The sequence below is a fragment of the Mesoplodon mirus genome (genome assembly GCF_964341445.2).
Source record: "Mesoplodon mirus genome assembly, chromosome: 5".
Classification (NCBI taxonomy): Eukaryota; Metazoa; Chordata; class Mammalia; order Artiodactyla; family Ziphiidae; genus Mesoplodon; species Mesoplodon mirus.
Genome location: NC_138980.1, coordinates 145899295 through 145914601, shown reverse-complemented (window position 1 = coordinate 145914601; position 15307 = coordinate 145899295). Strand labels below are relative to the sequence as shown.

The 15307-nt window shown below is 35.4% G+C and overlaps 1 protein-coding gene across 2 annotated transcripts in view; it reads left to right on the top strand.

Moving 5' to 3' along the window:
• Positions 1 to 15307, top strand: part of PARP8 (poly(ADP-ribose) polymerase family member 8) — a 177463-nt gene that overhangs the window by 95195 nt on the left and 66961 nt on the right. For both annotated transcript variants that reach the window (XM_082621641.1, XM_082621642.1), the window contains exons 5-8: positions 4712 to 4801; positions 5370 to 5440; positions 6928 to 7005; positions 8744 to 8838. In XM_082621641.1, the coding sequence (XP_082477767.1) occupies positions 4712 to 4801; positions 5370 to 5440; positions 6928 to 7005; positions 8744 to 8838 (334 nt within the window). The remainder of the gene's footprint in view (positions 1 to 4711; positions 4802 to 5369; positions 5441 to 6927; positions 7006 to 8743; positions 8839 to 15307) is intronic.

Sequence of the window (15307 nt, the reverse complement as noted above, 5' to 3'; positions counted from 1 at the left end):
AAGTCAGGGTGATAGAAATAATGCCACAAATGAAAGCCCCCTGAAGACAGTAAGTGAATTATTCTGTAGCGCAAGAAATATGGTAGATGCCTTTAATAAACCAAGTGAACCAAATGTTTAGCTCCCTCTTGTGTCCAAGAAGTATTACTCTGGTTTTTCTCACCATACGGGAACTACAGTATACAAAAATTGAAATTAAAACATAAAGTATTGGTTATCATTGGTGCTTTTTAAAATTGAGTTTACATCATGAAGCAAGCTCGTAGTGAATTGCCAATATAATTTAATTTATAAAAAAGAAGTGTAAATAAAACACAGAGATGGAGAGAGAGGTTAGTGCATTTGGGGATAGAGTTTTGAATTGGTTGATGCCAAGTATTTTCTTATACATGATTGAATTGATTCTAAATACCAGTCTGTGTATAGACAGAACAAGTGCTATCATGACATTTTATACTTGAAGAAATGTGCTGAGGGAAGTTAAATATTCCCCAAGGATGTGTAGTTTGGTGGTAACCAAGTCTATAATTGAGTTCTGATTCCTATCACTTCTGTGGAAGAAGCAGTAGTAGTATTTTTATGGAGCTTTCTTCAAGGTGAATATTACTATGATAATATTGTCCCCATTATTAAATTTTAATCCACAGTTATTTGTACTAGGAGTTCAGTTAATATGCTTGATTTCTCATATAGATAATATTATATAAAAATTATATGTTTGCTCTTCCTTTCCAGTATCATACCTGTATTTTTTTTTCCTCTTGTACTGGCTAGAACTTCCAGAATGATTTTTAATAATAGATATGAAAATTGGCAGCTTTGTTCCTTTTCTCAAAATTAGTGAGCTTGCTTCTAGTCACTTTCAGAAAAGCAAGTATCATTCCTTTTCTCATTTACTAAGCTTTTTTTTTTTTTTTTAAAGAATGAGTATTAAGTCTTTATCGAATTCTTGTTTGGCATCTAATGAGGTATCGTATATGTTTTCTCTTTTGAATAGAAGGTGACAAGTTATATTAGCAGATATCTTAAGGCTGCTGTATAAGAACTACATGTATTTTGTCATGTACTCTGTTATTAAATAATTCAAATTGATGATGGAATTAAACTGTTCTTTGGCATTTGATAGAACTTGCTAGCAAATCTATCTGAGCCTGGTATCTTTTTAGGGATGGTTCTAGAGCAGTTGTCATGTTTTTCTGCCATGATTGATGAATCTGTTCTTTGTTTCTATTTCTTAGTCATTTTTTAACATGTGTTCTTCTTGAAAGCCCACTATGTTGCAGGAATGTCCAAATTTTTCAGCAAAAATTGTTTTTAATAGTATTCAGTCTGTAAGTCTAAAAATCTTCTGCATCTCTGTGGTTATTTCTCCTTTCTCATTTCTGTTATTTTATATTTATTCTTGTCTTTTTCTCCCCTTGATTTTTCTTCCAAAAAGTTTGCCTATTTTAAAAATTATTTCAAACAAATGCTCTCTTTTATGTTGCTTTTAATTTCTAAATGCAGTAATCTTGACAATACTTTTATTAATTCCTTCTGCTAATGTTCCTCAGGATTTTTCTCCTACTTTTTGTGGATAATACGGTTCAGTGCTTATCTCAATCATCTAAGTTTGAAAATACAGTATGGAATTTTTTTTGCCCTATGAACATGTATTAGCATAATCCTCCAAATTCAGGATTATGCCATCCTATTTATTCCTTAGCAGATTTGCCATTTTATAGTTTTAATCTATTAAGTTACATGTGCCATCTATTGGAACTCACTTCATAGTTTGTTTTGTGAAAATGAAAATTGAGAGGGTCTTCAGTTTTAGGTATACATAATAACATGTATATAAATGAAATACTAAAGATATATTGGCTCTTCAAATAAAATGAAGAAATAAAGCAGCCTTCTAGTTTACCTGTGGAGTTTCTACTGTAGACAGTTTTCTGTTTTTTAAAGGTAAGTATATTACAAATCACAGATAATTGACTCTGTTGTGACAGGCCAGCAAGACTCTGTCTCATCAGTTACCACCTTTAATTGGGAGGCTTACCTACTGGAGGGTATGAATTCTCTCATTTCCCTTACATGTTTTACAAGATACTGCAATTGTGGAGTGACAATATTTTGATATTAAAAAACATGCAAAGCATTGATGTTTGGATTCAGACAGTTTTACCACTTACTACGCTATGTGTAATTACTTTAGTTACTTAAATAATTTGGGTGAATTAATTTTTCTGAGGCTTGGTTTCCTCATCTTTAAAATAGGGATAATAATTGGTTGGCTTGGTGGTTGACATCAATAGCATATGTAGGGGAAATATGCAGATTGTATTATAAAACCAGTATAGTTATTATTTATAATTATTTCTATTAAGTTACATAGTAATGAATAATGGAATGATGGCTTAAATTAGAAATAGAATAAAAGCAGTAATTTAAGAGATGCGTTTCCGTAGCTCTCTACTCATCTCTCCCTTGTTCACAGAAGTTCCAATAATGCTTGCATAGTCTGGTAGGGAAGGGAAGAGAAAATATTCATACTGTTAACAGCCTTTAACAAAAATCTACAGGTTCTCTACAAAACATACATGTTAAAGAACCTAATTGTCCCCGGAAGCTTTCAGAAAAAAATCTTGTCAGCCTTAGACTCTAGTGGGAGACTTCCCGTGAAGGAATTTGAGTTTGAAAGCATTCTGTTCTGTCACTGACTCATTCTGTTACCTTAAATGCATTCTTTATCCTTTTTGTGTCCTACTTTCCTATGTCTAAACAAAGACAATGTATTATTACAGATATCAAAATAGGTTGAGGAAGATTTAGAAATAATTAGTTAAACAACAACAAAAGAAAACATAGAATCAATTCAGACAGCTGGGATGCTCCTCAAAGATCATCAGCAAACCTCTACATTTTATAACTAAGCAGACAGTGGCTTAGATTTAAAGGGATCAACAGCTAATTGGTAGCAGAGTCTAGATTTGAAGTGCTTTGTCTACTCTTACATTTCTGTTCTTGACTTGAATACACCTCTGTGATCTGGCCTATTGTATCGTAATGGTTTTTTAATGGATACTGTCCTGCAAACTGAAAACATTTTGGTTTGGGTAAGTTAAGCCAAAAGCAGAAATTAAAAGTGTTCTAATGCTTAAATACTAATCAAAATACAGACTGGTAGAAAATCTCTTAGAAAATGATATGTCGAATGCCTAATCCTGTCTTTCGGTGTTATGCAACAATTATTTGCTAAATTATATATTGTCTTGAATCACACCTCACTGCCTTCCAGTGTCAACACTTTGTGTAAGCCATTTGATCCTTTAAATTGTTATTCATTTCCCTGTTTTCTTAAACAGAAAGTTCTAATTTACTTGCCTCTTGATGCTTTAGTAGAATCCTCCTCATTCCATGACACTGAGATAGTCCATGATATGGAGTCCACTGTACAGATTTTTCTGGATCTTCCCTTCTAGTTGGTGGTCAGCTATTGCTTCCATTGCTCTTTTTCTTCTCAAGTTTCTGTCAAGGAATCCATTGTACATAGGGAAAACCTAACTATGCACAATGAATCAGTAAGGCTCTGAATGAGGGTTTAAGAAGTTTAAAAATGGACTGAACCCTCTGAATGAGGGTTAAGAAATTTAAAAACTGTTTCAACAGAGCAGCTGTTGATCCTCACCTGAAGGTATGAGTTTACTGACAGAAGAGACCCCAGATAAGCAGTCAAAGGCTCACCTAATATGATGAGACAGTAATTAAAAAGTTATATTAAATCTGTTTCTTAATCTGGGGTCTCACTTGATAAACACAAAAATCCTCACACCCTCCTAGATGCTACTTGAAAAGGAAATAAGGCAAAATTTGTAATTAGAAAAAATCAAAGTAATGGGGCAAACCTGTTTTGTTTCAAGTCTAATCCACCCCCATCTCCTCTCAGATTCCTGAATAACTTAAAGCCTTGTGACTTTGAGAGTCTTTTGTGGCTACGTCGTGAATACATATCGCTGTCACTACTCAAGGTCTAAAAACAGTACAGATGTTTCTTTGGAAATAAAGTAATGACTTAGCTATCTATCAGTTAAAAATCATGTTCTCATTGTACTGACACAATATTATGAAAACTGGGCTCAAGATCTTTTATCATGTGTTCAGTAAGTCATCTGAACACTCATTTCTCCTAGCAGAAATTGATACAGGCTTCTATTGTTGGTTAGGTATTTTTTATATATTTTTTTACATTTTTTATACATCATTGATGAGTGTATTATAGGACTATTATTTAAAAATTGGTTAAATATTTGTTGAATAGCTGTGCCACAGATGCCCTGTAATCATCAATGAACAACAAAAAAAAATAACAGTCATGTGTCATATTACCATATACTTGATACCAATATTGGGAAGGATGCTCTTCAGTGAGTTGAGGCAACCAGTTGCATCCAAATGATCCATTACTGCATGGGATGTTAGAGATGTGTTTGGATAGTCTCTATCCAAAGTCCATATTTCTCTAGGAGATGCAAACATCTTTAGAGAAGCCATTTACAATTAATTCGCACATAAACCTGCAATTTACTTCATTTTTTTTCTGAGATTAATCAGAACAGTAGTGTGTGCCTTATGAGTGTTGGAAGTGATGTGGCTATACCTTATTTTTTTTAAATAAAGGTTGTACTTTTTCAAGTTACTATGCCTTTAGTTGTCTATATTTCTTTTGCAGATAATACATATGTGTCAAGTTCAGAAAATGATGAAGATGTATTAGTTACTACAGAGCCAATTCCAGTAATTTTTCATCGAATAGCAACAGGTAATAGGAATACACTGTTTTCTTAAATTCCAGGTTAATATTTTCTTGATTGTAGGTAGCTTTGTTTTTTGGTTTCTTTTAACCCATATAGTATTTATCTTTGGCATCTATAAATCTGGTTTTCCATACAGATTTTCTATTTAAAGTCATTAATTTGTTTTTCAACAGTTTTTAAAATGCATAAATTAGTACTTTTAAAAAGTCACATTTAAATGCCTTATGCAGATATTTGCTTTTGTGAAAATATTTTCATTCATAATGATACTGCCAGACAAACTGAATATTTAAAAAACATACTGAAGGCAATGTAGATCCCATGAAATATATAGTGAGAACTGAAGGAATTTGTACGGTGGCCACTTCAGTTTGAGCACATTTTTATGGGCAATGAAAAATCAGAATAGTTTGTATGTAATATAATTCTCCAACATAATATAATTTCAAAATATCCCTTAATTTCTCTTGCAAAGGAAAGAATCATCTATGGGGTGTTTTTATACTGAAACTTATAAATATTTGGTAAATAGTATACTGAAAACTAAAATGATTCTTTAATTATAACTTTCAGAATTAAGAAAGACAAATGACATTAACTGTTGCTTATCCATAAAATCCAAATTACAGAAGGAAAATGGGGAGGTATGTAAATTACATTTTATGTTTTATTATATTTCTTCAAACAGTATAGATATATTTGAAATTTACTGTGTATTTGTAGTTAATATCATCATTATTTAGGTTAAAATTGCATATAGTGAATGAAGTACATGCTCCTGGCTTAGGGACTTATGTATGGGAAAGATGGTGGCCTAAAAGTAGCTACCTTTAAAGTAACAGAAAGAACATCTGGTTTAAATCTAAATAAAGTGCATACAAAACTTAACTTCTTCTCTGTGTTTTCATCAAATAATGTAGTTGATTGAAGAGCACTTATGTAACATATTTAGAATAACCGTATGTTATTCTAAACTGTATGTTTAGATTAACTGTATGTGGTATACATAGTTTTGATCAGACCCTTAAAATTTCATCTGTAAAAGATGAGCTTTCTAGCTAAAGGAACACAGAGCTTGGGTATAGTCTTATTATTTTTGGCCAGTGTTAAAACAACAAACTTATCCCCTTTCCTCACCTTCAAGAAATTTACTTCCATCTCTAAGTAAATACTGGGACATTAAACAAACAAAATGAATTTGGTGGGACCCGACGATTCTTTGGTTTTAAAACTATGCACTGAATGCAACCCTGCCTTCCTCTCAGTGCTGTACCACTCATCCTGCTCTTCAGTAGCCAAACTGAGAATCACTGATTTAGCATTATTGCTGCTAAAACCAAAAACTGTTTGTATTTTATAAAACCCAAATTCCCTTTTCTAGGTTTTTTGTTGGCCTTAGTAATTTGAAATTTGATCTAGAAATTTAGGGATAATTACAAAACATTGAATTAATAGATTCCTGTGTCTAAAAGCAGCTACCTTTCTCTTAATTATTTTAAAAGGGTCAGGAATAGGAATAGTTACTTCAGATGAATTTTTGTTGTTTGTACTTTAGACACATAACAAATACGGTTCAGTTAATTAGAAACTCAAACTTCAAGTTCAAGCATATTTAATTAAATATCCTTTTGAAATCTGAAATCTAAAATAATTTCTACAAAGTTCTCTTCATAATGTGATTTGTATTTATTTTCATAATTTGAGTTTTATATTATTAGATTCAAAGTGCCTTTTCTTTCATACCGTTATGTGGAGTTGGCAGTGGAAGTGAGAACAGTCTGGGATAAATAACGCTGAGGAATTTTTTAATAAAGAATTGAATCAGTGTGAGCTGCTCAGATGTTTTATCAGAACAAACCCCAAATTGTAATTGATTAACGTAGCTTTTTATATGCATCAAATATTAAATTGTACAACTCAAGACCAGTGAAACGTACTTAGAGCTTAATGCACCCACAAAATTGTCTCTTACTACCTTTTTGGTTTTGGTTTGTACTGCACCAACAATTCTTTTTTTTAAAATCCGTGTGGTATGCATAAGACCTACCTATTATGGCCATTTGTTACTTTCGTTTCAGAAGGAGGAAAACTAGTTTGACCATTAAAATTGCCTTCTTACTCTTATTTTAAGGAGTCAAGACAAAATAGTACGGTGGAAGAAGATTCTGAAGGAGATAACGATTCTGAAGAATTTTATTATGGGGGACAGGTAAGCACACCAGCTCCTCCAAATAGCCACTCTCAAAGGTAGCAGTAGCCATACACGTTCTAGTGGAAATCTGTGCTTGTCATCTACAAGACCTGTGTGTTGTGCAGGGTTCTGTAACTAACAAGGAAATTCCTATAATTTGTCTGTCGCTCATTTTCTATATATTTTCAGAAATTAAGCTTACTTTTGCAATTACTTGGCTGTAATCATTTATTTACACTGAAGTTGTCTTAACTTCATTACAGATGTTTTGCAGACAGCATCTTATTATGCTTTTAACTTTTACATTTGTTAAGCATATTGTGCTCAGTCAATATTTTGAAACGGTGACACTAATAAAAGCATGAATTGTTAGTTTTAAATAGAAGGTGATGAACCTTTATAAAAACTGATGGGCCCTAATTATCGAGCATCCTCATTATTTGTATTCATTGTCTTCCTTTTCCTTCTATACTAAAGTGTTTGTTGAAACACTGTTATGAAGAAACATCGTAATATATATATATATGAAAATAGCATAGCCACATATGCATATATACGAAAGAATTCATTATATTTTTCCAGAATAATGTTAAAATTTTAAACTGAGCATTTGATTTTAGGATATGGCTATGTAAGTTGTCTTGTTCTGTTTCTGTAAACTTCTTGATCCAATATGCTTTGTGTAAGGTCGGATCTTAACAAACGGCATCTCGAAACAGAGGAAAGCTTCAAGTGAGCTTTATTAGGGGGGGCTCCCGGGCGAGGTTCACTGGTCCGAGAGAAGGGGGCCAGAGAAGTCGCACCCGGGCGAGGGTTGGGCAAGATTTTATAGGGGAAGAAGGGAAAGTGGTGTGGTGAATCTGGGAGGGCGCAGGGTATTCCTTATTTGGTGGTCTCTTCGGGTGTCGTGGCAATATCTGGTGCCGGTTACATCAGTCTTGGGACCGCTAGTCCCGCCCCTGGAAAGGCGGGAAGGCTGGGCCGGGTGGAAGGTCCCCAGGTCAGTTCCTGGAACTGGGTGGTCCGGAATGTCTCCAGGTCAGTTTCTGGAAGTGGGTGGTCCGGAGAGTTTCGGTCTGATGCAACCCGTGAATTTGATTGCGTTCCCCTGCCTCGGGCCAGTTGGCCTTACACTTTGTAACTTGGATAGTTTAAAGGAAAGGTAATATGTTAAAGAGATGCTTTAAAGCCAGTTATTATTATGTAAAGAATGCAAGTCAATTTATTCATTCAGAATCAGAAATTAGTAATTTGTCAATCAAGTATATGCAAGGCAGTAGAGGTATGGACGGACATAAATAAAACTAGGTTTCCTCTCTCCAGAATGCTTTACTAGGAATGGGGTACTTTTCCTAATGATTCTTTAAACAATATAAGACTCTAACATTCTGCAAAATAATTCTTCCAGTTTCGAGTTTTGTTTACACTGCTAATTCTTAGAGGGGGAAGTAAATGTTTTTTTTCAGTCTAGAAGTTTTTCAGATTATCTGCCACTTCACTCCTTTTAACATTGGCATTGTCTTCGTATCAAAGTAGTCAAATATTACTTTTTAAGCATAATAAATTATACTAGATGTATGTGAACCTAAGAACTTTAGTGAATATATTGCTGAACTGTCTATACTTTTTTCATGAAGGCGACAGAGAAAATGCCCATGGCAGAACTACAGGGTCACCTGTCCAAGAGATTGTTTGTATTTTGATTTTTTTGATTCTCTTTACCCTAAGTCATTTCTAAATTATCCCTTTTCATCAGGTGAACTATGACGGGGAGCTGCACAAGCACCCCCAACTCGAAGCTGATTTGTCGGCAGTGAGAGAGATATATGGGCCACATGCAGTTTCTCTCAGGTAAATAAATACCTTTGGTGAATACAACTTAAAATTATTTGGAAAGTCATTGGAATTTTCTGTTGGAGTTAAGTGGAAATTTTCTTGGGCTTAATTATATTTGAAAGTATGTGAGAGAGTCTATTATGTTTCTAGTTATACAAAATGGCATATTTATGGCTATGATTTTTTTGTGTGTACACATGGTTTAAGATTACATTGATTTCATTAAATAGTTATTTTTGGAGAGTTAGTCTGATAAAATATCAGTCTTGAGTGGCATCATAATCAATTCCTATAACAGATTTGGCCAGCTGAGCCCATGTTATTATCATAAATTCAGGACATATTTGTGTGAACAATAAAAGTAAATAATGCATAACCGCTGGTATCCAAATCACATTTGTGATGTGTAATCTGGCCCCTAAAAAAAGAAAGGCAAAAAAGACATGTTTGTACAATGTGTGTTTGAATGATAATTATTTTTTTTTGTTGCAGTTACTTAATATATTATTTGGTGATAAATTTCCAGGCCATTTTCTATTACTTTAATCATTCAGAAGACCCCCACCATCCTTATTTAGACTTTCTTTTCTCTCCTTATTTTAAGAAAACCCCTTTTCTGCCATCATACTTGTTTCCTTCCATGAGTCAGATCTGAGTTTTCAGATTTTTTTATCTTCCTAAAGTCTTTATCTTCTCCAAGTCTCCAGACTCCTCTCACAGCCTGACCTCAGTTCCAGCCTCATCCACCCAAACCAGGATTGTTTCTGTTCTCGAAACATGCTATATTTCCCCTTGACTTTGTCCATTTGCCCAAGCAGTACTTCCCTCTCAAACCCGGTTGCTCTCTTTATTCAAGCCCTAGTCTAAGGGTCAACTTTTCTTTGAGCCTTCCTTGAATCTCTGGTGCAGATTGCTTATTCTGCCGTCTGCACTCCCATGACATTTGGCTCTTAATCTCATTTATTAGTCTCTTCATGTCTTGTCATTATGGGTTTACTTCTCCCCCTCTAGACTCTGAATTCTGTGACTGCTGGGGCAGCACACTTTTTTTGTTATTTGCCTTTATTTTGTGTTGGTTTGGTTTTCAATCCTGCTTGTACTCCAGTACTTAGCCTAGCACAGGGCATATATGAAATATAAGCTGGGGGCTTCTTGACTGTTTTCAGTGGAACGTCTGTGAAAAATGTTCATATTATCTGGTTATATTCTTTTCAGTGAACATATGCAGATTTTGAGAGAGCGAACGAATACTTAAGGGAGTATAACACAGCTGTAACTTATAATTGCTAACTGTTTCATTTTACGTGCAGAAACTCACAACCACCAGTGGCCTCAATAAGCTGGGATCGTACACCCGGACCCTCTCCCTCCTGCTCATGGAGGGATATTAGGCTACAACTGAGTAAGAGTGATTGGGATTATACTTGGAAAAGCAAATCTTTGCAATTTCCAAAGTTTTAGCCAATTAGCTGTGATCGTTTCACAATTGATCTATGCTCTGGCTCCAGGATAAGGAGTATGGAGATTCCATAAGTATTATTGAATGAATAAATGAAGAAGGCAACAGGGACTATCAGTAAATTGTCCAGGGATTCCCTGGCGGTCCAGTGGTTAAGACTCCGTGCCCTCACTGCCGAGAACCTGGGTTCGATCCCTGGTAGGGGAACTAAGATCCCACAAGCTGTGTGGCTTGGCCTAAATAAATAAATTGTCCAAAACAATGACTAATTTTTTTAACTTTAGTCTAACTTTGGTTGAAAGCTTAAAACTTTAATCGTAGTAGTTTAACCCTCTCCCCCATGAAAGAAAAGAGTCTGTATATGATTAATTCAACACAACATAGAATTTAGCTGCTATTCATTTGAAATATGTATTTTTGTTTAGAGAATCACTTTACCACACATTGATTGCTTTTATAAAGTTTTTTTACATATATTTCCATGCTATCTAGGCCTCAATCATATCATATATATATATATATATATATATATATATATATATGAATATTTTTGTTTCTTCAGCAAGCATTTGATAATTTCTTATATTACTATCATAAGGTAAATACTTATAATTTCTACTAGTATCTTCCATTATTAATAAAATATTGATAATTTATGGACTGTTGAAATTAGATAAATATCTGGAATTTCATTCAAGTGAAGTATCTAAAGTCATAAATGGTTTTGATTATTTTCCCCTTGCCTCTTTCACTTACAAGTTTTGGTCCAATTTAACTCTCAATGAACGCAAGCCATGTTCTTGCCTGCTCTAGATTTTCTCTAACTACAGAGGATGTTTCCAGAATAAATAACCTCCCAGAGGCCTCATGATATAAAGGGAAATCACAGCAGGACTAGTGTGATTTACTTAAAATAAATAAGAATGAATTTACTGTCTGGTCTCAAATACTGTGGCTTGGACATATGGGAGAAAGGAGTAGTTAGGCTTAAGATCTTGGAGTCACCTTCTTTGCAAAGTTTTAAGTCTATTGAAAACAGACTGTTCTAATTAGCTGTTCTTTTACTTAATTGAGTTTTATAAGAACTTAATGGAGTTTGAAGAGCAAAAGTACCTCAATATGCATAATATGCTATCTGCTGTCATTTTTTTTTATGTGACATCTAATGAGAAAGGCAGCTAACCACATCTAAATCCTCTTTAAGCGATGAAAATAACAGAGATTGCCTCAATTGAGGCAAAACTCTCTTTTAGTAAGTTGAGGGAGGCTATAGAAAAAGTGACCGATAATAAATGTATTACTTAAGTAGGTAATTTTAGCTCTACCTGGCCAGATCATTCAAAAGCAGCATTCTGGCTGGGTTGAACCATACTTGGAAACATTGATGACAATTCTGATTCACAGGCTTTTGTGCAGGAAGTGAGTTAGGTCTCTGGGGGAGCATGGTTAACCCCCTGATCAGTCTGCCTGTGTCTCATCTTGAATCATGCAACAAAATGAGGTTATTTTATGTTTTTACTATAAATTTACTCCTATAGTCATGTATTCATTTAAAAAATGATCAGTGCTATTGAAAACAATTTGAGATTAATATTTTTAGAAAGCAGGGAATTACAGATCACAAAATTCTCATTTGGTTGGGAATGAAATGATTCTGATAATTTGCTGATGATGCTTCAAACTTTTACCCCAAATAAATTATCCTTTGCTTTATGATCATCCATCATCCATTTAAAGAACTGAAGACATCTGAGTAATATTCTAATCTTTTTATTGTGGCTAATGTTAAAGTAGGTTGGAAGATTGCGAGATTTTGACTATTCATTTTGATCACTTTTTGTGGTTGATGATTGTAATTTTGGAGTTGATGTTTTGGAGGACGGGGCATGCAGAGGATTTTTTTAAGGTTTGAGGAAGCTATACCACTATATTCAGGCTCACCACCCAAACATATATCTCATGGAAAAGAGAGAGAGAGAGGTTAAGAGAGAGAGAGAGGTTGAGAGAGAGAGAGAGAGAAAAGGAAAGAAAAAGCCACGTAAATCCGGGTGGACCACTTTAATTTCTCTGGATTTCCATGAGTAGTGGGCCAGTAGGACTACTTAACAAATCTCTGGTTCTCCTCTTCTGGCAGATGGCAGGATTGTATTTCCCTACCTCTTTTTTTTTTTTTTAATTAATTAATTAATTTTTTCGCTGCGTTGGGTCTTCATTGATGTGCGTGGGCTTTTGCGACGAGTGGGGGCTACTCTTCATTGCGGTGCGTGGGCTTCTCCTTGCGGTGGCTTCTTTTGTTGTGGAGCACGGGCTCTAGGTGCGCAGGCTTCGGTAGTTGTGGCATGCAGGCTCAGTAGTTGTGGCTCACAGGCTCTAGAGAGCAAGCTCAGCCGCTGTGGCTTCGCACAGGCTTAGTTGCTCCGTAGCATGTGGGATCTTCCTGGACCAGGGCTCAAACCCATGTCCCCTGCATTGGCAGGCAGATTCTTAACCACTGCACCACCAGGGAAGTCCCGTCCCTACCTCTTATAATATCAGCAGTGGACACACAACTAGTGTTGGCCAGTGAAATGTGAGCCAAAGTGCTAGTGTGGGAGTTCCCACATCTTCAGTACTCCACCACTCTGGGCCCCTTGGCGACTACAATGAATAGCATTCTTTCTAGTCCTCTGATTCCATAGTAAGCAGGTAGCGTGAGTGAGATATAAATCCTTTTTTTGTGTGTTAAACCAGTGAGATTTTCAGGATGTTTGTTACTACAGCATAACTTAACCTACACCGAAGTATGTCATTCATCAAAAGATCTTGGGTTGGATGTTTGTAATGTCCTTTGCAGCATACTGATTCTCCCGCTTCTGCCTCTGGAGCCTACAGAAAAGCAGTATGAACTGAAAACCAGGGGAAAGTGATGGCAGGAGACACACAGAAGAAAGAAACAAACAGGAGACTATTTTTCAAAAACACTGGCATAAAATCTAGATGCAAGCTTCAGAATGTGAGATCCCAGACAGTCACCTCTACTTCCAATGCCTGTGCTTTCCCCAAGCAAAACCAAGGACTTTTAAACGGAGGGCAGAGTTGTAGCAAGTGTTTACACTGTACCTCTTATACACTGTTATTTTATATGGGTTTCCTTTCTTATCTGGCTCTAATTTTTAAATTCTTCTTAGCCCTGTTGTCCTTTAGAGAGATTTATAGCTACCATGAATACAGTCTTGCAAATGCTTTAATCTGCCAAGACTTCTTCCCAACTACTGAGTTTGCATATTTCTTGGCCCATTCACAAACATCTCTCCCACACTGAGCATGAAACACACACTGAGTAGGCATGCAGAGATAGACACACAAGCTGTTGAGTTTCAGATGTCATAGGAAGGTGTATGTTTCTTCACAAAATATATTTCTTCTCAAAATATAACTGACTAATTGTTGAAAGCAGAAATAACTAAATAGCAATAGAGGTTTATTTCCCAAGAACTTGTGATAGAGTTTCATGTATGTGTGTATGAATATAATTTCCTTGACAGTTGATAAGGGAAGGCTATCTATCTAAAATATATTTTTATAACCAGCACAGTCCTGCTAATTTTCATCAGATAGTATTATAAAACATCACAACAGTATAATAAATAAGCTGTGGTTTTATAGAGAAAGGAGGACCAACACAGATGGTCTAACATTTAATATATTGTAAGTATGTATGTGGTGTCATTAATGAGGATGTTGTCTTGATTAGTTCCACTAAAAAACAGGAGAATGAATTGCTAAGAATTTTAACACATAGTGCCCTCTACAATGCATGTTCATAGAAAAATATATTTCATACATATGTTCTTAAATGAACTAGGTCACATGTAAGTAGTCCAAATCAGATGGCTGGATTTCAAGATATGTCAGTTCAAAGACTAATAACTCAGATGCTGGAAAGAAATTTGTGGAGCAGTTCTTCTCAAACCCTCAGTCCCAGAGTGAAACAACTGCATCAGATCATTTCTGTGTAGTGTCCCTTCTCTTAAAAAAGTATTCAGGTTCAATTTGATGTGATCTTTTTTTTTTTTTTTTTTTTTTCCGTACGCGGGCCTCTCACTGTTGTGGCCTCTCCCGTTGCGGAGCACAGGCTCCGGATGCGCAGGCTCAGCGGCCATGGCTCACGGGCCCAGCCGCTCCGCGGCATATGGGATCCTCCCAGACCGGGGCACGAACCCGTATCCCCTGCATCGGCAGGCGGACTCTCAACCACTGCGCCACCAGGGAGGCCCTGATGTGATCTTTTCATAGTGAATAAATATAGGCAGTGCACGGAATTGTTTTGAATTATTATAAACCCGATATAGCATTCAGTACACAATCAGATATCAAGATTCACAGTTCAAGTTGCATTGGTATTTCAAGCATTCCCCTTGATTGTACATTTACTATTCATGAGATCTAGGGCCACTGAAAGATACTCAGATACAGAAGCAATCCTGATGACTGCGCCGCTGCATCTGGACAGACTGTAATCACGCTTTGTAATCTCACAGTGGGAAATGTGAAATTACTGGCATTACATAAAAAGGGCATCACAAGGGAAATTGGTTTGCATATACACAGTGTTGTTGTGAGTTCTTTGAAGTGTGGCATAAAAACAAAAGTGTAACTACTTACAGATCTACACCTGCAGAATCCAGTTAATTGCAAACCTTTAATGCCTCTGCCTCCTTAAAATTCTGTATTTATGCTCTGCCACGGTGAAGAAGAACACTTGTAACCTGTTAGTTACTTTTTTTTGGAAAGAAATTGATAGTATTGGGAACTGGGAAAATACTAACTTTTAACCAAAAAAGTGTTGAAGAAATCATATAAGGAATACTTCAGAATTCACATATTAAAGGTTTTATAAGGAACGTATATCACATTCTGGTCATAACATTATGATAAGTTCTGTTGAAATGATCTGGAAATCTATTTTTAAAGAAAGCAGCTGTGGGTAAGGTTTGTGCTGACTTTTGTTATCTCTGATTCCTTTTTCTCTGCCTCTAAACATAC